The following is a 24,859-nucleotide window of genomic DNA, read 5'->3' as shown; positions in this document are numbered from 1 at the left end:
AATTATGACATTATGAAATTTTACTGGGTGATGAAAGCTAAGTAGTTGTTATGGTATATAAAAGACAAAAAATTACTAACTTGCATTATTTTAAGGCTTGATGGAGTACTACTTGTTGAATAAATGTTCATGCAGTTTTTCCAGACTTGAATCCTGCTTAAGGGGGAAGGGTGAGGCTGTCAAAGTGCTCAAGAACGTAATAAAAGCCAAAGGGCAGAAGAGGCAACTTTTCTTGCCCCCCTCCTGCTCAGGTCAGTTCCTGGATGGTTTTTATTAGTTGCTTGCCCATGTTGTCAAAAATCAGGTACCTTCTAGTTGAGTATACTTGCATTACACATTTCAAATTTTCAATTTAAAAATATGGGTTTAATAGGCTATTTATTTGCACACAGGTAGCATGGTGTGTAAATGATGTGTTTTAGATAAACCTCTCTTTCTAAACCCCCTATTGGAGTTTCTAGTTATAACTGTTTTTGGTATGCTATTTTCTGAAAGCTTGAAAAGAACTGATTTCCCAATCAATTTTGAGATTTCCATCTGGAAAATGTATTCTGTCCACGTGGCAGAAAACAGTGTCCCCCTGTTAGTTAACTGGTTTTGTGAGCATAAGCATTTGTCAGTTACATGCATGTGTGCTTGCAGCAGCAAAACAGCAGCAGCCTCCCAGCAATATTTTGCTGCAAAAACATTATTCTTTTCAAATGTTGCAAGAAAAATTGGGTCTTTTTTTAACGCATGCTGTTTCAGGAGAGTAGATTTAAAATCCAGCATCTTTCTCATGTAGAATCTAGTGGTAAAGAGATACTGATAAAAGACTCTGGTAAAGTTTCACAGGGGAAAACCCCGGCACGTATTTGCCTTTCAGATTATCTGTGTATTTTGCTCGTTGCATTTTTGTTGATTCTCAGTTCCAGCTATGTGGTTGGTTCTGTCTTTTTGAAGGCAAATGGAGTGAGTCTGGACATGAGATACATTTCATGTTGGGAGGCATTAGACCTTTTTGTAGTGACACTGCAAAAACAAGAAGCCACCTACTTTTTGCTTTGTATTAGGGTTTTTTTGGTGGTTTTGGTCGAGTGTAGTGTATGTTTCCTGCTCAGTCCAGCAGCTGCAATACTTTGGAACTGTGTCTGGAGACTTATTTGTTACTAAATGATGAGTATAATTTCCGTGCAGTAGCATTTTAGTATTTTTCTCTGTTAACTTCTAAGCATAAGTACTGACCAGTGATCTTAATCCAGGAATAAAACGCTGTGGTCTCCGCAGATCTTAATCGCGTTTGTTCTGACATCCTTAATGCTTCATATCTGTTCTTATAGACTTGTTTTTTAGTTAACTGAAATAGTAACCTGCATAATTTAATGAAACATTGATCTGCCTTCAGAAAGGAGTCATGATTACATAGTTGAGCTAACTATGCAGAAAAAAACCAACAACCACCAAAAAAACATAAAAATACCAGGTTTTCTAAAAGTGACTTATAAATTCTCTCTCTCCAGTAAAGTAAGGAAGATTGTTCTGCTGTTCTTTTTTGAAGTCTTAGAAACCAAACCAAAAACCATCACTGTAGTAGTTCAGGAATACAGAAAGCATGGGGAGAGAGGTTTTGTCACAGCTCTGATACTACTTACAAAGACGTTTTTTATGTGAGTCCATACATGGATATTTTTACTACATAGAATTGTAAAAATGGATTGTGCTGCATTTGAATTTTATCTAGATGGGCGTTTTCCAAAACTTTAGTTTTATTTATAATAAAAACAGGTGATTTATTTAAGCATACTTAAAAATTGGTTGAAGTATGTAATACCAGACCCATCAGGTTTTGCTATGAAGTTGAAAATTATAGGAAGTATTTTCTGAGTGCGTTCTTTCCTGAGGGAATACACTAAGGGAATGCTATCACTTGTTATCCAAACACCTTCTACTATAATTAGAGAGCTAAAATAGATTTTTTTTTTTTGGTGGTAGTGTTCTTGAATGGAACTTACAACACAAATTTTTTGAGATTTTTTTTTTCCCTTGGCCATGAAATGCCTTAAGCTAATATTTCAAGCTGTTTGAATCACCTTTGACATTAGCATGTGTATATATAGGCATGTATAAATTCTTAGGTTTCCATAGGGGGGGTGAAAAATGCATTTAAGAGCCTAAAACTTGTATTAAAAAAAATTGTATTCCTCTGACTCCTGAATATGGCAGGTACAGTATTTTGATAAAGGTCAGACTAAATGAAAAACCTTTCTGAGAAATTAAATCATAGTTGCAACTTTTCTAATACACTTTAAGCTTTAAATTTATCTTAATAAGCTCCAATATGCAGAAGCAGAATGAACAAGGGATATATTGCTCTAAAGGGAGGGAAATACAGGGGTTTAAAATCTTTAACAACAATTTTATCTGGTTATATGCAAAAACCCCCTGCAAATAATAGTTAAATTAGTTAGCCCTGTGCTCAGCTATTTTTACTGGTTGCTATTAAAATTCTAGTACAGGCTGTTAGCAATTCATGGGGTATTTTGTATTTCAGCAAATTCTTTTCTTCAAGATACTTTGTTCCTCACAGTCGGTGAGTTTGCATTTCCACTGCTTGTTGTGATCTTAAAACATTGTAGTATGAAAGATTGCATTTACAACTCTTGCTTTCTTCTTTTTATTTTTTCCTAAGCATAACAGTCTAGATTGAGACTCTTAGCAAGCATACTGTTGTGTTAATATTTCTGGTTTTGCTAGAGGAGTCGACGTTTGTCATAGCTGATGAAATAGAGTAACCCTATTTCATTTTGAACGTTAAACTTTCTTTCCAGAAATTCTTCTTGGGATCTGTAAAAACTAATGCCTGGGTTGTTGGTTTTTTGGTTTATTTGTGTTTGGTTTTTGGGTGGGTGTTACGGCACGTGTAGGTAACATAGAGGAAAGAGGAAAACTAAAAAGTTGAAATGGGCTTTTTCCAAAGAATATTTCATGCGCTGCAATAGGCCTGGTCATTCCTGATCTTACCAGGCTCTTATCAAATTATTTACATAGTCTGAAGTTGGAAGTGAAATGTCTTTGTGCCATCACAAAAAGGAAGAGCTATAGGAGCAGGTCACAGGCAGAGAAATGGTGGTGCCGGGCGCCGCAGGGTCTGCTGCGCCCACCGTGGTGTCCCTGGGCAGCCCTGCTGCTCAGGCCAGCACTGTCCGGGAGCCCCATGTTGGCCGCCGCTCACGAACCAGCAAGGGCCTGGCGTCGGTGGTGCGATACGGTTGTGACATAGGTGCCACCCTTGAGAAACTTAGAGCTGTGTTCATCTTGAAAGCCACGGTTTGGTCATCCATGCACAACTGTTTAGGAAAGACTTGTTTTGTCAGGAAGTACCGCTTCCTTTGCGTTTTTACAAAATAGTGTAAGGTTTAAATTTTAACAAAACCTCATTTTCATATAGTGGAAGCTGTTTCAAGATGTAGCTTTCAAAATAACTTAGAAAACATTTTCTTTTTGTGTTTAAGGGAAGACTAATGCTTTGAGGCATGAGACAGAGGATTGATCTAAACTTGTTGGATTTTTGAGCTCTTATGGTTTGTAATGATGTGTCTATTGTTCTAAGATTAAAAACACTAAAAAGTGTTTCACTCACAGTGACTTTCTAAATGGGATTCTTTTCCTCTGTTTCTATTTACTGTTTCATTCCCAGTTAAAACTGATACAAAGGTTTTGTTTCAGAATTGGACTGACGAAGTCTAAGTGCTGTAAACTGCCCGTGACTTGGTTATTTGTCATTAGTTTCTTTAAAATATGAGTGATCAGTATCTAAAAGTGTAGACTGAAGCCTTGTATGGAGTTGTCAGCTTTTGCTGTAACTTCAGTTGTTGTTATACTAATGAAGATAGTATTCTGTTTTGCTCCCCAAATAATTGAGGATTTTAGTGTATAAATTCTGTTGCAAAGTCTTAGAAAAAAAATTTTCTTTTTTTTTTTTTTTCCCTGCCTTTCATAGATCACTTCCTCTCTTATGCTCTGCCCCCTTTTTGAACCCCAGGCTAGCAACCCTTCTCTGATAATGATAGGCAAGTGAGTGTCCTGGCATTTGGGGAGGGAGGACTGACTCAGCTTTACATTTCAAAACAATCATGCCAAATCTGTAGGCAGGACCACAGCATTTTATTTATGAAAATGTATATAGACTCCTTTAAGACTTCTGTTGAAGGAAACAGATGAATACATAATTTCCTATTTTAACATTTTGAATAGGTAGTCTCCTTTTACTCGGCAGCGTATACAGACCATGTTAAGAGAAGCTGAAACGATGAGGTTAGCCTTAACCGATTTAACATCTTTCTTACTCGGAGTAAATGTTTACAGCTGTTTCTTAGTGGTCAGTATTTCATATATGAAGTCACTGGGGAGACTGCTGTTTAAATATTTAAAAGTGGGGTATGATTCAGGGGAAGTTGGGTTCAAAACCGAGACGTACGTACTTGGCTCAACCAAGAGAGAGGCAGCTTGTGTGAGCAGTTATGAATGGGCAGATGTGTGTGTGATGAGGCACACGGTGAGTCAGAACTGAGCCTCTTCTGAAAGAATGCGTTTTGCTCCAGCGTGCTGGGAAAACGAAAACAGGAGGGAGGGGACTGCACCACTTCGCTGGGGGCTGGTGTTTCCTGGGGGGGTGAAGTTGGGCCCATCGGTGGCGGCGTCCGTGGCCGTTGTGAGCGTGCTGATTCATTAGTCAGTGGGTGGTGAGAACTGTGTGCAGTCTCTGGGGGAGGAAATGGCTTGGTTGCTTTAGGGAGAAGGAGCATTTTCTGTAACTGCAGGATGTGTGGATGGAGCATACAGATAGCGTATCTATAGCACATCAGTTAAATACCCGGTGTTGTGAGATAAGGATTTACTAGAGGACTAAAATAGGATGTGAAACTGAGGTTTTGCGTCTTGTGCTCAAGTAAAGCAGCTTTTTGTAAAGTCATTGAGAATTGTCCTCTGCTTCGCTATATTCAAATCAAGTTTGGTTTTTAAAATATGAACGAATGGTGTTAGAGGAGCCAAGTCCCTGCCTATTTTTAACAACAAAGCTAACTCCCAATTAGTTGGAGTTGGAGGAGAGGGTTGCTCATTTAAATGCAGATGAAAAGAAGTAACAGATTAGTTGGAAGAGTACAAAAAGGAAGGTGTGGCACAGGTCTTTGACATCAAGCCAGACAGTAGGCCGAGAAAGCACGAACACGGGTCAACACCTTAGAGCCTGACGTATTCATGCAGCACCTTCTCAAGTTTACGTGCGTTTATGGTGCTGTTCATCCAACATCCAGATAATCTGCCAGGAGATAGGAGCGTTTACTCTTGCTGGTTGTTCAGTCAGCAAGCAGAATATTTGTTCTAACACTAAAAGCCTGTTTCCAATGTAAAAGTAACATGTCTACTTTTCTCGTTTAAAAAATTCTAATGCTACTTTGATTTGTAGTAGGAGTTTGCAATGGAAGGTGTAGTTTGAGATGAAATTACACTTTTGTGTAACAGCCACCTGAACAAAAATTCAGCTGGTACAAACTACTAAAAATGGCAGATTTCAGTATGTGGTAGTTTACCTTGGTCTCAAAATCTATCAAACTAATTAGCTTTGGCTGTGCCAGTGTGTGGAAAATGAGGGTGCGAAATGAGGGAGAACTTACTCTCCTCCTTCAACATGTGTATAGTAATGCTTAACTTAGTTACACAACCATCTACTGTCACTGTCAGAAAAGCCATACCTCGTTTGGTTTACAGGATGGACTGCACTCTGAAAGGAGGCAGCTGTGTAATATCTCTTTTCCTCTTGTATGTCCCTATAATGGTGTTTCTTTATGTAGCATTAAATTCATCCGCTGTATATGAAATTGGTAATTGCCTGACTTCCAACCCCTCCTTCTTCCTACTGCTCTCTAGTGCTTTTCACCTAAGTGTCTGAGTTTTACAAGAATGACTTCCAGATATTATTACGAAGAGCACCCGGAGGTGTGGGGAAGATTTATAAAATTATATAAATGCAGCTAATCTGGGGTTAGCAACAAAACCTTGAGAGAGTTATTCTAATAAAGACATCCTTTTATCTACCTTTAATCAAATTGTATAGCTCAGTAATATTAAGGGGAGAAGTTGGGGTCTTTACAGAAATAACGTGGCTTTTGCCTTTGCTCTCTTACTGTGACTGTCTTAAGGCAACTCTCAGAAGAGAGGATTCTGGAAGTTTTTAAAAGACAACTTTGTGCTGGATTTTTCAGGTGCAATAACAGATCACGGGCTCATAGACAAGAGCAGTAATTTATTAATAATTCTGTTAAGTTCGGAAATTGAAAGGGAACCAGCATGGCTTTATCTGAAAAGAAGGAAATATGTGGTTAAACGGTTTTGGCTACAGTCTTAGGTGGTTTCCATTCTCCAGAAAGAGGAGAGGGGGGAAAAGGAGTCTAAATTCCTTTCTCTAAAATAAAGGAAAAAGCACCAGTATGCTTTAGTGTGTGTTTTAATAAGAGAAAAATTCCTGCATAAGTGCATGTGGTTTCAATATGAATTATACTAAATTTGAATTACTCTATAGTAATTTCAAAACTCAAATATCTTGCTAAGGAATTAATCCTTTCAGAGGTGAAAAATGTTTATTATCTGAGTTTTGAAGACCTACTGAATCCAGTGGCGTAAGGCTTTAAGGGCTCTGATTCAGGAGCAAAGGCAGAGTACTTCATCTCGAAAGGTCAGGCTGCATGCCAGCGGTTCACAAGCTGCTTTGTCGGCAGCTGAGCTGTTGGTCAGTGTGCTTAGGGCAGATAGTAGGCATCAGTAATCACATCGGCTCTGTCAGCTTGTTTCCCTTTTCCCCTTTGACTTCTGAAGACTTTCACAGAATTTCCGGCACTGCTCAGGCTTCCAGGTGATGTGTGAGGCATTGCGTTTGAAGTACTGAGCCCTCAGCAGCTGCATCTGACCTGCCTCCTGTTTGCACCGAGCGACGAAGTTTGCACGTAATGCGCTGGCAGCTGCAGTGACCAAGGCAACTGAGCAGCATCTCATGCTGGACAGCTTGAAAAGCTAGATTTTTGTCATCTGTGGGAAGTCCTGTGTAACTTTTGATTTCCCAGGCTTTTGTTGTGGGCCAGAAGGATAGGGGAGGCCAGGTGAAATGTAAACCCTAAATGAAGATCAGCAAAATGCTTGTTTGCTTCTGCAAAAAGTAACTAGCATGAGAGTACAGACTGTTTCATCTTTACACAGTTAGGTTGTGCTGTTTTTTTTTTTCCTTTTGAATTATTCTGCATGCTTCTTAGAAGAGAATGACTTTTGATTCTAATAGCCTCTTTAACTGTCTTTCACTTCTAAACTAATTAAATGCATCTATTAAATTGATGGTGCGTACTTCGTTTATTTCTTGTGAGATGAATGAGTGAAGACTGTGCTGAAAGGGAGTAATGTTGTATTTTGTATGTTTGAAATGATTAATCTTGAAATGAGGGCTGTGGGAGGTGGTTTCCTGGTAGTCCACATCTTACTCACGCTGGTTCTGACGCCTCTGCTCACAAAGGCTGTTGGCTGGTAGATCTGCACCCTGCATAGTGTGCTGTCATCACGGAAGACATAGGTGTGATGACTTGCATAGCTAGTCTGTGAATGCAAGGACAGAAAACCAGTCTGTGCTGCTCTTAGTGGAGACCCTGCAGTAGGAGAGCTGATACAAAGAAGATACGCTTGAACTAACTTCTATTTCTTTGTTGTTGAGCTACGGCATATTGTACTAATTAAAACTTCTACAGTATATCACTTCATACTGAAGTGTGGTAAGTTGTAAAAATCAAGCTCAGAGATCAAATGTGTATTTTCTTTGGCAGATAACATTACTTGTTTGTCAGTTGGTTTCATGTTATTTGTTCCCTTTCTTCCACTTGCGGATTGCCTTTCATGCTGTTCAGTGCTTAATTTTACCAGGACAGCCTTTGCATAAGGAAGGCTTACCTTCCTTCAGTACCTCCTGTAGCTCTTTGCCTTTCCTTTTTCTGCTTGAGTGACCTTAGCTGATAAGTGTGGAACTGAGCAGGTAGGCACAGTCGGGGTGCTTTGAAATGCGCTATAGCGCTAAACATCAATTATACTTTGAGGCTTTGCCAGAGGATGAAAATTCACCTACCTAGCTGGGCCACTCCTGAAGACCAAAAAGACTCGACAGGATTTTGAACGTCTAGGCAGTCTTTAAATCTGAAGTGAGTGCTGGCCTGTATGCATGGTTTGCCTCTCTGACAATTCAGCGTAGATAAACTTCTGTTCTGTGAGGGGTTTGAATTGCCAAGTAGGCTGAAATAACTACTGGCGAGTGATTTTTTTTTTTTTCTTGGCAATTTAGATAATTTTGCCTTTTTTTTAAAGGCTGATGTCATTAAATATAGGGTGTCACACTCGTTTAGCGTTGTATTTGCTTCTTTTTAAATTTCCTGTGCGGAGATTAATCTCTGGCCTTTAGAAGGGGAAGTACTTCTGCTTTAAATCACTCTATCATCTACCATTATCTAGATGTAGGGCCTTAAGCTCATGCATTATTCCTTGCTGCAGCTCAAGGCACTGTGCACGTTGATGCTGTAGATGGGTTTTGATCATCTGACATTGCTTCTTTTGAAAACCCTTTCACAAATGCTAGAATAGACACAGGAAGGCTTTCTTATTTTTAGCATGGTGTATATATAGTGTATTGTACTAACCTCTGACTAGTTTGTAAACTGGAGGAGGACTGAAACTGGTGCTTGTTATTTGTTGAAAGAGCTCGTGTATTGGGGTAGAATACAGTGCTTCTTGGGAGTGGGAAAGCATGTGTTCGTTTAACCATTTAAACGTGCTGTAAAGGATCTTCCCTGTCTGGCAGCATGCCACTTTCTTTGTGACACGAAGGTAAGCTGACAAGAAAAACAGTTACTTTTAACTGAAAGCAGTAGCAGACTTCTAACCGAATCCTGGTGCATGCCAGTTTATAAAACGAGAACACAAATTTATTCCATCCAGTACGGTAGGCAAAAGGTACAGCACTCACTTGATTAAAACGAGTTCTTGGAAAGGAGGCAGGAGAAGCTGTTAAGCGGAGTCTCATGTTACCAGTTGGTTTGGATGTTCTTCTAAGAATACATACAGAGGCTTCCTGCATCAGTATTTTCGTTGTGCGGGCGTGTGTGTAAATGCTTTCAAATTCATAGCATGTGTTTTGCTTTTATTTCAGGTGTACTTGAAGGCACCTATGATTCTCAATGGTGTCTGTGTAATCTGGAAAGGCTGGATAGACCTACAGAGACTGGATGGTATGGGCTGCCTGGAATTTGATGAAGAGCGAGCACAGGTAAGACAGCCTGCCCATGGCTACTGTGCCTTGGACATTTGTTTGTTCTTCTGGAAGGAAACATACAGTCAGGTAGTGATCACACATTTTAATTTGCTTGTTTTCTGTCTTCACTTTGAGTACAAATTCCAAAGAAAACTTACAGTATAGAAGTTCAGAAATACGTGGTTGTAGCTAAACTAGTGTTTCAATGAGATCAAAATATTGGAGGCAGGAATTATCTGTAGTTTACAACTTTGTGGGTGACTTTGCACGATTACTATGCTGCAGAGTAGTAAATCTTGAAGTATTTGAAAAGCCATGTCTGTAACTTGAAGCAATTTAATTGGCAAGTCTATTCTAGCTGTTTATTTTAAGGTGGTTTTTGGAAGTAGCTTTTTGTTTTACATACAGGGTTGTGAATAGGGTTTTTCCATTTGCTCTCTTAGCAGTGGTAGACTCTCTGCTCTGTTAAGGTATGGCAGCTTTTGAGAAACCTACTTCCTATCTACCTACTTCCTACCACCAAAGTGACTGTCTAGCAGCTGAATCTTTGGACATGCACAAGAACAGAGTAAACGCAGAGGAAATGACATTTTAAGTGCATATCACGTATATAAGTTTCACTTACACAGCTGTAGGGTTCCTTAATTTGGTCAGACTCGAGACAGACCTTTGCTTTTGAGGTGTAGCTTGGTAACAAAGATACTTAACTGATATTAAAAGCACCAGGTTTGTGTGGGCTTCCACGCAGATTATGTGTCTCTGCAGTGGACAGTAAATTGGATGTAGTAACATCAGTTACCAGAGTTATGACTTACAATCTGTATTTTATGGTGAACTTAGCAGTTCATTTCTGTAGTGTGATAATTTAGAAATGTTACAACTATATGAAGACATGGCCCAAAGTGCTTCTGAATACAAGGGTTTAAGCATGCAGAGAAAAGAAGGGTGAGCAATTTCCTGCAGCCCTTTTTTTTTTTTTTTTCCCCCTCCCCCCCCAAGTTCTGTATTGGTACTCCAGCAAATAATTCTTAATAATTTACTCTGTACCTGTATATAGTTATTTTCTCCTAACTTCTCTCTGAATACTACTTCTTTCACCCAAGACCATCGTGACTTCCCCTAACTTTTCTGGAAACTTGAGTAATTCACTTTGAACCATTGTTCAATGTCTTAAATGGTAACTCTGTCTTTTTCATCTTGATAGCATAGTAAAATTGGAGCTTTCTTTATCTCCTTCCTTTTGTTCCCTTAAACTCAGGGACCCAAAACAACTCACTCATCTTAATAATTGAACTGATTTGTGTAACACTGGTGGTGATTCCCTTTGTCTTTCTTTGTTACATCTCATGTATTTTATACATATGGGTGATTTTTGCAAAAACTTACTATTCACACAAACTGTTTGCTTTTCCAAATTACCTTTACTTTCACTTTGTGCCTGCCAGGGGCACAAAGTCCTCGGGGGGATTGCTTCTGGCAGTTGTGCACTGCAACTGAGTTAAATAAGGGTGCATTTTTCTATTTCTACCCTGTGCCTCTCGTTCTCAGCCCTCACTTCCTTGCAGTTTCCCTTTTAGTTGTTCTACAGCCACAGTTGGTCACTCCTTAACAGGTCGGAACCCTTTGATTCCACCTAAATACAAAGAGCACTCTTCTATTCCAGGCATGCAGAACTGGAGGGCATATTGATGAATTTGTTCTTCAAGAGCTGGAAGTATTCAAATCAAATTTTATGTGGTGATACGTATAGTTGCAAGCTTTGTGGTGCCTTGCCTCTCCCCAACTTAAGAAACCAATTTGCACAGTAATGAGATCGTGTTATTGTGACTATGTTCTGGGTTAAATAGAAATACTTTGTGTCAAAACAGTGTCTTTGAAATAGTCACAGCCCTGCATGCTTTCTTCAGGATGCCTAGAAAGAGAGGGTATGCTATTCTGAGACTAGGCCTGCCGCCTTTTGTTAACCCGCCAGAAAAGCCGCAGAACCAAGCTTTTGCTTGAATGCTACTATTTGCTGTGGCATTCGCTTCTTCCAAAGCTGGGTGTCGGCATTTGAGCTAGCTATGTTCCTGTTGCAGCAGCGTGTTCTTTGGAGAGAGAGTAACTGCTGTCGACTCCATTGATTAGAAGGCCTTTAGACTATAATGGCTCACAAAGCAGGGTCAAATGTAGACTCCTGAGGACTGTGCAAGATAAATCCCAAGGTTCTTGATCTATGACAGTTAAGTTTGATACAGAACGCTAAGTCACATGACTTCTGAACTGAGAGGAGACTGATTTGAACGTGCGCTCGGAAGGAGATAGTGTCACTCTTTTCCAAAATTGGATAGTTCCTGAAAAAAGTGGGCACCCTTCCAAAAAGGAGGGTGGTCAGGTGACCTGTGGGTTCAATCTTTCTCTTTTTAATTTCCCGATAGAAGTTTTTGCATGCTCTTGGATTATTTTAGTCTCCCGATGTGTATATGCTGTCTTAACTACACTTAAGAATTCCTTTTTGCTGCCTTCAGAAAGTGTTTGTGTGCTGAGCATGTGATGATTTCTTTTTTTTTTTTTTTTTTTTTGGTGAGGGAATGTATGCACGCTGTCAGGTGTCAGTGCTTTCTTGAGTTTTGAGTACAGGGTGCTGAGCTGGGGGTATTACACAATGTGGATCTACCAGAGGTATGTTTGCACTCAGTTACAGGTGTGTAATTTGTTTTCAGTTTGTGCTTCTCAGCAATTACAAGGAGGTCATTGGACATCTTATTTGCTACAGTAGTAGCAGTACCTAAGAGTTACTGGTGTTGTAAGGCACTATACAGGCACAGAGAAGTAGCTGCACCCTTGATGTGGCATTGTCTTTTATGTATGTATTTGTTACTATTCTAAACATTTGGGCAATCTTTTACATTTTTCAGTTTCCTTTTTCCTGTATCTGTCACTTTGCTTCCTTTTTTTAAAACTGTTTTAATAATTGCTAGTGGCAATTGACCTAACTGCTGACTTTGATCCCAGAATAACACTGGTGTCAGAACGGGTTTAAGTGCCTCATACTGTGCAGCGTAGTGCCTGTGGTACCCACTGTCTTTTGTAGTAAGAGGTCCTGTTGGCATTCACCACCACCACCCCCCTTACTTCCATTTTCTGGAAGGCCTGCCTTACACAAATGTAACGCTCTTGCATTTTCCTGTCTCTTACTGCTTCTTACTAAGTAATACCGGGATCGGATAAAATTCTTCTTTGCTGCCACACTTTGGAAATGACACTATCCTTCACCAGGTCAAAAATATTTTAGGAAGAAAAACCACATGCATAACAGTAAAGTACTTTAATTGTAACTTTTAAGCTAGTGTTCTTTTTATTTAATTCATAGCCTATTAATGTCTTACTACTAAGCCGTCTTACTTTTTTTACTGGAGGCCCTGATTCAGCTGTTTGTTCAGACTTCAGTGGACTAACACATACAAAGCTCTACATACATGCTTGAGTATCTTCCCCATTTGGGGCTGAAATTTCCCTGGGTTTGATATTTACCCTGAGTGTCATTAAAAGACTGCTTCAGTCTTCAGTACTTTTGTATCTCTTCTGTAATAGAGCATTCTTGCTGTGTAGATTCGGTACCTGTAAATGGTTGTTCTCACAAAGTCTTTTCCGACCAAGCTGCATGGGGGGGTGTTTAAGCTGTTTAAGCTTCTCTTTTTTTTTTTTTTTGTTTTTGTTTTGTTTTTCTGGGTTGGGGTGTTTGTTTTGTTCTGTTCTCATGTTGATATGGCTCCTGCTTTGCTTATTCTTCTTTTTCTTAGTAGATTCATACCAGGAGCATTTTTATTGATTAAAACTAAGATGGATAAATGATTGGGTTTCACACAGCCAAATTCACTAGGCTATAATTACTAGATTTGAGTGACATTTGAAAAAAAGCTTGTTAAATTCCTGTTGTACGAGATCCTGAGATGTTTGTTAATTTCTGTTATAACACATCACCAGCAGTAGAGCAGAATTTTTTTTACTTAAAATAAGTTCTGATGATTCCCACCCCCCTTTGCAGACATTAGTCAACCAGTGTTTCAGCTGTCAACATGTGTTCATTCTGGATGTCAACATACTGATTCTTTTCCTATGAACTTCTAATTTAGTTTCTTTTGGTTATGACCATTTCTTTAAAATATTGTGGCTGAGGCTATATGTTAGCCATTTATTTCATGACCACTTTAAATGATGGCAAAATGCAAAAATCTTTTATAAAAAAAATCAAAAAAATCTGCTTTCATTTAAGTCTGTTTAAAAAAAAAAAAAAGGGGGTAATAAAGACATACCTAGCTTTTGTAAATTAGAAATAAGGCAGCTTTTCTGTAGTCATCTGTGAGACAAGCTTATCTATTTTATCTCTATCCTTCTGCATTATTAAGAACAAACTTACTTTCCACTGTCTGACCTTGGTTGCTATGCATTGCATGAACATCAAGATAAAGGGCCAAATTCTACTTTTAAAAATAGTAGGTAGTGTTAAAACGTTATCTTATTGGCAGCTTTAAACACTGCCTTTCACCATGGCTTTCTGGGGACCTGCCTGTGTGGAGTTATTGATTGACAGATGTTTGTATTTAACTGCGTTAGGCCACGAGGGGCACTCATTCACATCATTTCACAAAGTAGCTTCAGGGTGCATGATTGTGCCCATGGCAAAAAAAGCAATTTAACATTCTCTGAGATGCTTTTTCTTAAATGAAAAAATTTATGTGCTTAATCCCTTGGTATATTAAAATTTAGTTGGGTTCTCAACATGTTTTTGTCCTCTAACAGGCAAGGTTAGGATTTTTTTTTTTAATCTATCGTCTTGAAAATAACATTTGTGTGTATGTGGGAACCATAAGCAGAGTTAGTAGTAATTATAGCTGGGGGGGGAGGGGAGAGCAATACAGTTTATCCCTCACTGTTTTGTGGAACCTCTTTAGACTTGACTCCTCCATTCGGAACGTTTTAAGTCTCTGGTGGGGAACAGAGCCATCTGTTTTCATTCTGAGCAAAATATGTGTTAAAAGGTCTCTTTAAGAGAAATAATTTGTAACCCATTTAATAATGGCTTACATATTAATAACACTTTATTTAAAACCTTTTCTAACAGAAAATATGATTCAAAGGATTTTTTTTAAATCTATTCCTGTGCATAAGCCACTGTTGAAAATAAAACAACGGGGCTGTTGAAAACGTGCAGGTTTCTTCTGCATTGTATGTGAATGTGTACAAATTAGTGGGGGAATAACTTCTGCTTTGCACTTTCTCATGTATCTAAGTTTAAATAATTTAAATGATACATAAGAATTATGAACGTTCATACTAATGCACCTTCAGCAGCTTTTGATAAAATGGAGGATTTATTTGGTTTGTAACTTAGATAATACTTTTTTTTTCAGTGACAGAGAATTAAATTACCATTATATAATGATGCTAGTGAACTCTAGATATACCTGAGTACTGTCTTCAAAATGACGTTTATAAGGAGGATAAAATGTATTGCCTCTTTCATATAACTTTTAAGAATTCCTAGCTTTTAAAAAAAAAAAGCACCTTTTTAAACTACTTTTCAAAAGCAGTTGTTCTTTGAAAATGTATTTTAGTAGTAGCTGTGTTGCATCTTTGGTTCTCTCTACTGCATTGATGAAGGTGAGTATTATTTCATTAACCTATATCGGCATTTGCTGGAACTCATCTGTGTTCTAGCAGATTCTGTAGGACATACTTGTCTTTGCTGCCAAGCGATCCCTAATATTCAAAAGAAATGTGATCTGGTGGAAACAAGGGTAGCCTTTTGTGTCACTCTGTGTCATCTGGTTTGGTAGCAGGAGGATGCATTGGCACAACAAGCCTTTGAAGAAGCTCGGCGAAGAACTCGTGAATTCGAGGATAGAGACAGGTCTCATCGGGAGGAAATGGAGGTGAGGGTTTCACAGCTGCTGTCAGTAACTGGTTAGTACTTTCCCAAAACTTTAGATTGTTTCCATTTATTTGTCTGTTTGTACAATGTTGTGTATTTTCTGTTTGCTGTTCGATGTTGTCATATAAAAATTGCAAAACGCATTGTTTTTAACTCTCGTAAAATGAATTTCAAGTTTTTGAAGTTTTTATAAAAAATATCTTTTTATCCTTTTTTCCTTTCTGTAGATGGCCTTTTGTGTTGGTACTTAAGCTGTAAGGGTACATTTGTTCACAGAGCCGCCATATCTCTTGCAAAAGATACTTTAATAGCAGAGAGAGGGATCTTTTGCCCCATGCATTTCTCATGAACACAGGAGAGGCTTCGGGAGCTGCAGGCACATAATTTTCTATCTATCCCATGTTGTGGGAAACATTACCAGTGAATTTAATCGGATGCCACGGTCTGCTTTCTTGTACAGGCTAGTTTTAGTTCTCCCTCACCTTTTTCTTACTGGCAGGGAGTCTTACTCCTCTGTTTCACTGGTGTAGTTCCCCCTATCTTGTTCTCTGCTTCTTTAGGGCCCCACAGTCTTGAATCTTGTTCTTTCTTGATGAGAGCAGAAATTACTGGGATCAAGAAAAGAGGAGCCAGAAAAGGGAATGGAAACCAGCTGCTCTGAGATGTCAGAAAGGCAAGAGCTGTAAGAGGACGAGTAATACATAAGGAGAGTTGGCAAGTTAAGGCAGGCTGTAGGTCAGGCAGAGAATAGGGAGAAAACAGAAACACTTTGAATTTTTCCCTTACTGTTTCCTACTTCCTGCTTCATCAGTACAGCCTGACTTTACTATAATCAAATGTGATCAATCTGCTGCTTCTCAGGTTTTTAGAAAATTATTGTTACTGCTAAGCTGCTTTTCTTCTGGCATCCTTACTGATAATTGAGATGATTAGACAGACTCTCTTCCCTTCCAAGTACAAATGGAAGACACTGAGCACAAGAATGAGGGGGGAAGAGGCAGATGCAGAGAATCTCTCTCACTTTGAAGGGATGGCTGGTGTGCGTCTCCTGGCTACATCAGTGTTTGCCAGGTCAGATGTCAGCTGTAGCAAAGTAAAATCCTTGCCTTGGGGGCCTCACTACCACTGGACCCTTGGAGCAACAGCTAGATTACCTGAATCGTTCTGTCTCTGTCACAGCATAGCTGGAACCTGCTTCTAAGTTCAGTTCAAAAGGAAGGTAGAATTAACTTAAAGCTGTTCATGAAGGTCTGTGGCAGCCTGCCTTAATTTTGACAACACAGTAGGAACTTTTAAGCCTGGCCTTATGTCCTTGACCTCAATTTACTTCAAGCTTTTCTTGATTTATTTTCTTTTACTGTTCCCTTCTTCCCCACTCGTGTTATTACAGAGAAGCCGTGTGCTTACTGAATGCTGAAGGTTTAAAAAGAATGAGGCTTCCTGAAATAACTTCTGGAGTTCTGTGAGACTTACTCTTTCCTCCAAGTGTAGAAAACACTTATTTGCAGCTGGGATGCACAAAAACTCTTTCAATTAACAGTGAGATTGAGGTGATACCAAGCATCTGGGGCTTCATGACAGACATCAAAACTTGTGACACTGAGACACAAAAAGCAGCGTCCCTGGCCAGCTGCAGGAACTGGATTCAATAACTTCTGAAAAGGCTCTTGCTTTTAATAAGACAGCAGGCAGTTGTTATTAAATGGTGTCCTTATTAGCTGCCAGTACCCATTTTCTCTTAAAACAGCAATAGTCATTGTCCCAGCTCTAAAGCGCTGGCATAGATCACCTACAGAAAGGAAGAAAAGGAAAAAATACTGACTTGAAATATGTTAAAGCAGAATGAAAAACATTGTCAAAGGTACTTCAAACTTACGTGATATCAAATACAGGTTTTTAATAATTGCAATATGTTTTGTTATGCATATTTTATTTTTTATTTTACTGTGCATGTTTAATATGTATAACCAAGAGATCTTTGCCTCAATTACTTGTAGTTCTATAACTGGTTTTTACATTTCAGTTTTCATTTGTGTGTTTGGGGGAAGGCGTCCTGGCCACCACATATCTGGAATGTTTACAGATGAGCTTTTGCACTCTGGATCTTAGGACTGCATAAAAATCGGGATCTTTTGGGGTGGGGCAGGGGAGAGAGCGGAGGTAGACTTACAGTGCATTCCTAGGGAGCAGTCAGGTTTCCAAACCATTCATTGTTTCCCTGACTTTCACTCCAGTTGTATTCTAATGCAGCCTTCAGGCAGAATCAAATGAACTTTAATCAGTAAGCACTTACATAAGGTGCTCATGGTCATCATATAGAATTCTCAATAGGAAGTAATGCATAAATGCGCATTCCCATGTTTGTTGTGTTTATGGCCTGTGTCGAATTTTCCGGTGCTCTCATGCTCGGTCAGCTTGGAAACACGGTTTGTCAGTTGTGCCCTTCTGACTGTTGCATTGCTGACAGCTATCAAAACGTTAGTCCAAGCTGTATCGTGTACTGTCGGTGTAATTTGAATAGGTCAAATATTATCTGTGGTTGCACTACAGAGATGGTACTTGAAGGTTTTTATAGGCCAGCTAGGAAAGGTGGGTTCTAAGTGTGCTGAGTGAATTTTTATGTATGTTACGCTACACACAGATGAAGATCCCCTCAACATAATCTTTTCAATATGATATCTATACACCTTTCATCATTACCGCAACTTAAAGTTTTTCTTTCCTGCTAAGCTTGGCATGGAGAGTAAAACTTGGAATTGCCAGACCTGGAACAGGATCTCATCGGTGTTAATGATTGGTTTAGGAATTGCAACACTGTATAAAATCAGGATATTTCAGACAGTAGAATTACAGCTGAAATGCCTTTAATAGAGACCAGATTCTGCTTCAGTGGGGGAGGGAAGGGGAATCCTGCAATATTCCACCCGCTCCTACCCAAAACAGAGGCGCCAGCTCTTTGGAAACATTAATCCATCAAAAGCCTGGCAGCATATGAAAATGATCAGATTCAGTTCTTTATTTATACAGCTTTCCGTGTAGAAAAGATTCCCTATTCTAAGTCTCTCTGTAGACTTTTAAAACAAAGTGGTATATCCTTGCCTAGGAGGGATCAGCGAAGGTTGTTGAAAGCAGTTAAAATGGCTTGTATGTGGCAGTTGGATATTAGAATGGTGATACTTTGAAGGGGGGGGGGGAATAGCAAGTGCAGTAGCAATTTAGGAATAATTGCTATATCAATCGTCATTTTTAAGTATCCTAAAAAAAACCCCAACCAACCAATAAAAAAAAAACCACCAACAGAAAAAACACTTGGAGTGCTGTCAGATTTGTTTGCCTTCCTTTCATCACATAGTATCCCTTCCGTTGATGACTTCATTAGCACAACATATCTGTATTTTAATGAACATGTTCTTTGCATCTGAGGGCAGAATCGGTAGTGGTTGGTAGATTGTGCTTGAATTTCCAAAGTGATCACATTTTTGTGCAATTACAGCATTCCTCTAATGTAAATAGGGTGTGAGTGGAGTTAGGAATTTTCATTGAAGTTTTTAAGTGCCTTTGAGTTGAACTGCATTCTGTTACATTTTTAACATAGTTTCAGTTTTGAATACAAGATGCTTTTTGGTTTGTTTATCAACTTACGTAGCTTGATCACATCGGATACCGCAAATGCTGCCTCGCTGTTCAGGATTCTTTTGTTTCAAAGATGCTTTTGAAGTCAGTGAGTGTTTTTAATTAATGCCTTCAAAATTAATAATGTATTCCAATGGCTTTCACTCTTACAAAAATGTCGGAATGCTGAGACAGTAAATGTTTAATGATACACATGAAGAAAGACTTTATCCCCAGTTAAAGACTATTGTAAAAATAAATGATTGTATGAAGCTTCATGAGGTTAGGAGCACTGAGCTGCTTGGCAAACTCGCACTATTTAATGGCTTCATACCAGTCGAAGGCAAAGTTCTCTTTCCATGAGCAAGTACCACACCACGGGGAACTTGGTCCAAGGCTGTTACTTTAGGGGTGTATCCTGGAATTCATGCCATTGAACAGGTATATGAACTTGAAGTATTTGTATGTTTCCCTTTGCCAAACTGATAGAAGAGAGCGAGGAGACTGAAGGGATATCAGTGAGGCAGATGCCTAATTTTCACTACCTCTTTATCCCCTCGTGTCTTGGTCGAGAGAGTCAATACTAGTGTTTTCTTCTGTTTGGTCATTCATACTGAAACCATACCAGAGTCCAGTGTTAGGATAGAAGTGTTCTGCAGAAATTACTGTGAGGTTGCTGTCTAGACGTTCTTGAATCTTCCAGTAAAAACTTTTGCTTTTTATTCAGTGTCTGGCCATAGTAGCATGGTGCAAAATGCGTTGCACTCTCCAGAATGACTTTGAGAGATATAAACAGCCCCCAGTTGGTGAAATGAGAATACATTGAAAGTAATGGCCTGTGTTCAGTCCAGAAAAGCAGCAAGCGGGTGCCTCCTGCCACCTTTTCACTGGAGCAGAAGCGGTGGATTTTCAGCAAGGGGATGGATAAAGAGAAGAGGTTATCTTGTGAGTTGCTGTGTTCAGATAGGTTGGGTTTTTTTGTGAAGGTTTGTTTTGCGTAGGCAAACTATAACTTCACAATTGAAGTGATCTATTTGAATGCACAGTTTGTCCTACTCTGTTGCTCTTGAACTTAGCTAAAGATGTTCTACTGCTTGCTTTACCTAGGGGTGGGTTGGATCTCTTCTCGGGTTTCCAGCACAATTGGTTTGACCAGTATTTTTGAAATGTCGTATTTTTCTATTTTGTGTTCATTTCCTGTGTTACTGCCGTGCTCTTTATTTTAGCAACACCGTGAGTAAAGAGACAGAGTGGTTTGCTCTTCCCTGAAACAGTCTAGTCTAGCAATCTGTCTGTTTGTGGTCTTGTGCTAAATATGAATTACATTAATGGCTAAGCAGAGCCATTTTAGGAAACTGCATGAAATTCCCATTTTAAAAACCCCCGTCTTGAAACTTTTGTTTCTTCCACTAGAAATCCCTCTCAATACAAAGCACCAAAAAACCCCACCAACCCACCCTTTAAAAATTGCTGGAGTAAATATTTACCTAAATTTTAAATACTCAGTCCTGCCCTAGGTTTCTACACGTTTTCGCTGTTTGTTGGGAATTGTGAGTTGAAATGGGAGAGATGTATTTCATTTAATTGTGCTGAAGTTGTGAGCTCTTAGAAAACAGGATTTTGCTACAGAAATGGAAACAGTTCACAATTGAAACAAAATCACGTAGTAGGACTAACTTTCCTATTCTTCCAAGGTTCTAGGCAGTGAAGTTATTCTCCCTTCTTTCTTAAAAAAAAAAAAACAACAAAACAAACCAAAAGACCAAAGAAAAGCGACAAAAAAAAAGAATTTAAGATGAAACTACTAGTGTAGATAAATGCTCTAACTAATTATAAGTATTTTTCTCAAGTATAACTTGCTTCAGAAGAAAATACAATATTCCAATAAGGCTCTTTTTTTTTTTTTTTTTTTTTTTCTCATCAAACTTTCTGACTTTTAAGGTTTTTTTCCTCAAAAATTAATCTGGAATGAATTTAATTACTACTTATTGTATGGACTCTCCAAACTGACAATGATACAAAAATAGTATAACCTTTAATACAGCTTTTTGGATGTGAAAGAAACCCAAACTGTTAATTCTTCATATGCAGTGGGTAGTGCAGACTTGGTGTATGCTTGTGTGTGTATAAATGAGCATATATATATATATATATATGATCTGTTTATATTCAGGGTGAATACAACATAATTTAGAAAAAAGCTTTAAAGTATGTGTGTGAATATGCGTTGCCTCAAAAGGTTCTACAATGCAAGTACAGTACAAGTAGGCCAGTAATGTTATAACTAGATTGTTTCACAAGAACTTTAAATAGCTGGTATTTGTGTAAAAGTGCTATGGAATGCATATATCAGAAAAACAATTTGTGCTGTACAGAGTCAATGCTGACTGTAGTAGAGAGGAGATCAATCTTGCAAATCAGGGAATACTGTAATATAAGCGTCTTCTTTCAGTCAATGAAGGTTAGAAAGGGGCTGAGCAACAGAGGAATACTGTCTGGAGGCAATCAATATTAATTATAAATTTATAACCTCTATACCAGCCTTCAAACAATACTTTCTAAAAGGGAGCATTTCAAGCTTTTTTCCCCTTGGAAAAGAAGTTTTCATACAAAAGTAAAAAATTTTAGTCTGTACTTGAAGCTCTTAAGAGCTATACTCTTGCCGTGCATTTTCCATCCTTGGCTTGCTGTGACTTTAGTCCAGTTACCAAGGTGGTGTACCAGAGTCTGTAGCTTCATGATGGCCTTTAAACAAAGGTGCGACTGTTGCAAAGATTTCGGGCAAGAGGGTGCATCAGGATTGGTAAGCAAATTATGCTACTTGGCCTGGTCGTGCTCTATAGCTCTCAAGCGGCTGGTGGTGGGAGAGCAGACTCAGCATATAACACAATTGACGTGCGTTTTTAGTGAAGAGTACCCTGTTTCTAGGAAGTAGACTGTTGGAAGCTTGAAACGAAATCTTGATGGAGGTAGGGGCTAAATGATTTTTATCTATGGCCTTTGTCAAGAAAATTGTTTATTTTGACTTTCAGTGAGCTTAAAAGGCAATGAAAATGGATGTAGGGATAAAAAAGAGCATCAGGTATGGAGTTCATAGCACTAATCGTTCTACAAGGACTTTAGTCTAACAACCAGGTCTCTTACCAAATTTGAGAGACTGTTTTCCATTATTTGCATAATTTAAGTGGTACTTGACATTATAATTAAGAAAGATCAAGGCTACTTCTTCCCAGGTTCAAGTGAAAAGGTGAGGTGATTGCAAAATGGATGTTACGGCCAGCAAACAAAGCAACTCCAGGGACTGGATCTAGGCTATAAAGTCTCACGCTGATAGCTACACCTGCTAGGAGTGTGGTAAAAATCATATCCCCGACTGACTGCCAGTAGCTTATAGGTGCAGTATGTAGTGATGATGGGGTCCCTTTGCCGCTGTAGCTAAAGTTGTTCTGAGAAGCAAAGACTGAGAGGGAGAGTCTCTTTTCAAGCCCCCCTGAAAGCGTACAGGGTGCTTCATCAGGCTATAACTGTGACCAAAGAAGTTCTACTGTATATAAGCTGTCATTCTTACTACGTTGTAGTGGCCCGGTTTCGCTGACTTTAATTCTGAGAAGGCTGTGTTTCCCCGCCCCTACCCTTCTATTGACTAAGGGTAATTGAAGTGGAGGCATGGCCAGCATTTTAACCAAGTTCAAATCTCTGCAGGAGAGGCTGTTATTAACCAGCAGCTCAGAGAAGAGCTTTCAGTTTGTTGCTTTTCTTGATGTGGGTCTGCCTCAGTTAGCAGGACTGATGCGGAGGTGTGTTTGATTGTAACTAGTCATTTTCCTGAGCATTGCTGCCTTTATTTCGGGGCGAGGGGGGGGTGCTTAGGGTTTTTTGTCTTTTTTTTTTTTTTTTTTGTCCTGTGGTTGTATGCTTTTTAGAAAAGTATCTGCAATGTGTTCTTAGGGTTGGTGTTTTTTTTAATCCTTTTCAGGAGGCTGACAGTCCTTCTAAGAGAATCCAAATGTTCACTGTTTAGTTTTTCATAACATAGCCTGATTTTTCACTTATTTAGTAAATTATAGATGACAGATGCCAAGGCACATAATGCATGTGCTCTGTCTGTTTCAGCAGTATGGAGTTGCCAGAATGCAATTAAAGAATTGCAGTGGAGTTGTCCACGGAGAGACTTTATTTTGGCTAGTCTTTGTGACAGCCCTTCTTCAAATTATCTCCCTCCTCCTCCCCTCCTCTTCACCAGTGGCCCAAGTTATATATGCAGTGCATATTGTTGTTCTTGTGACTTCACTGCCTAGTATTCAGAGGTCCCAATTTTGCCTGCTGGTTTTTTTCTTTTGTGATTCGTCGAAAAGGAGAGCCATCTTCATGGCAACCCTGTCCATCCTTACTAAATTTACCTCCAACTTTCCCAGTTCTGCTTTCTCAGAGCTATCGTATAAACCACACGGTGGGACTCCATTATCTTTTCCTGATGAACTCGTGTGGTAAAAGGAGTTGGTTTCCTTAGGTATGTTGCAGGTCTCTGAACATGCACAGGAAGGGGGTAGTTACATACGCTTTCTCAAAGCCAGCGTAAGGAGTTTTATTGGCACTTTTGGAAGCACGATCAGCTGCAGCATGGGTCAGGACTGAGTGGCTGGAGGAGGAGGATGGTGTCTGGCTGTCTTGGCTGCTGGAGGAACTGCTTGTTCCGCCTTCCTTAACTGCTATTATTCTTAGATCTGTTTTACTTAAGTGCCCCAGTAACAGGTGTAAATGCTCCAACATGATCCTTGTCCAAAAGAGTCACAATTCGAAGTTAATGATTTGATGACTTAAAGCTATCTAATTTATTAAGAAGAAAATACAATACAGATATCGCTGCATCATTCTTTTGATACGACTTGTAGCCTATACTAGTTAGCCTGTATTTGGGCTTGGGGAAAGCTCAGAGGTAACAGGGTTGAAGAGAGAATAGGCATAAGAGTATTGCAGGGGACACTTTTTGCATTTGTTTACCCTCAAGTCAAAATGATTTTGTTAGTAACTATTCTCTTGTTTGTTAGTATGTTATTACCCCTGTGGTATCAGCATTATGAGTTCAGCGTGAATAAGTCTAGAATAGCATGTTATAGGAGGCTTTGAAACGTTTTTTGCCAGATACGTTCCTGCAATTCTTTCAGTCGGTCATCATACCATCTCCAACGTTAGAGGTTTTAAATGACTTGTGGCCAGTTATAATTCCTTCCGTGTTGCAGAAGATTTGCATGGCTTCATGTGCTGAAAGCTGAGTGCGAAGTATTTTTGGGTATTGAAACTCCCTACGTGTCCATCACATTAACTGTTCAATTTCAGGATATTTGGAAGGAACCTGGCAGCGTTGGTTAAAATACACTAGTTTTTAAGAAAATTGTAACTGTGGTGGGATCTAGGTACTATTTACAAGTTTTTCTCGCAAGCAAATATTTGTGATCCTTCCACTAAATAGCAGATGAATAACATTGGAAGTAGTGCTCCTTCAAACTTAAAATCAGCATTTGACTGAAAAAATGAAATATGCTGAGATAAGATGAATAACTACTGTTTTCTCATGACTCACGATGCATGACTCATGGCAGAGTATTCCATTTCCTAATGGCAAAGATAGATGTATCTTTCTTAATTGAAGCAAGTCTCCCTAATCTTTGAGAAGCTGAGCCCATTATTCACTGAGAGTAGTTCTGATGCTTCTGCATGGCATCATAAGGTATGCATTTCAAAAATTACAGCAAATGCTGCAATTCAGAGGATTGATTAGCTATGCTGAGAGTACGAGACCCCAACTTGAGAGAATTCTGGAAAGTGTCATTTTTATATCGGTGAAAGGGAACTTTTAGCTTCCTGTAATAGACTGAGGAGAACTACCAGATACTACCATACTGGTAGTCACACTCCTTCTGCAAGTGAGCGTTAAGGATCTTGTGGCATTTCTTATGAAAGCTGTATTTTGCCCATTGTCTGGACAAAAATACCACCCAATGCCTGATGCTCTACAGTGT

General features: G+C 39.1%; 1 protein-coding gene across 2 annotated transcripts in view; it reads left to right on the top strand.

The window, feature by feature from the left end:
- Positions 1-24,859, top strand: part of CBFB (core-binding factor subunit beta) — a 44,486-nt gene that overhangs the window by 13,896 nt on the left and 5,731 nt on the right. Inside the window, exons 4-5 of one of the 2 annotated variants that reach the window (XM_076349381.1) lie at positions 9,212-9,328; positions 15,133-15,228. In XM_076349381.1, the coding sequence (XP_076205496.1) occupies positions 9,212-9,328; positions 15,133-15,228 (213 nt within the window). Of the gene's footprint in view, positions 1-9,211; positions 9,329-15,132; positions 15,260-24,859 lie in introns of both variants that reach the window. The other variant, XM_076349382.1, reaches the window with a different exon arrangement.

The sequence above is a fragment of the Aptenodytes patagonicus genome, chromosome 11 (assembly GCF_965638725.1).
Source record: "Aptenodytes patagonicus chromosome 11, bAptPat1.pri.cur, whole genome shotgun sequence".
Taxonomy (NCBI): domain Eukaryota; kingdom Metazoa; phylum Chordata; class Aves; order Sphenisciformes; family Spheniscidae; genus Aptenodytes; species Aptenodytes patagonicus.
The sequence above is the reverse complement of the archived record's forward strand: the minus strand, read 5'-3'. Positions and strand labels throughout refer to the sequence as shown.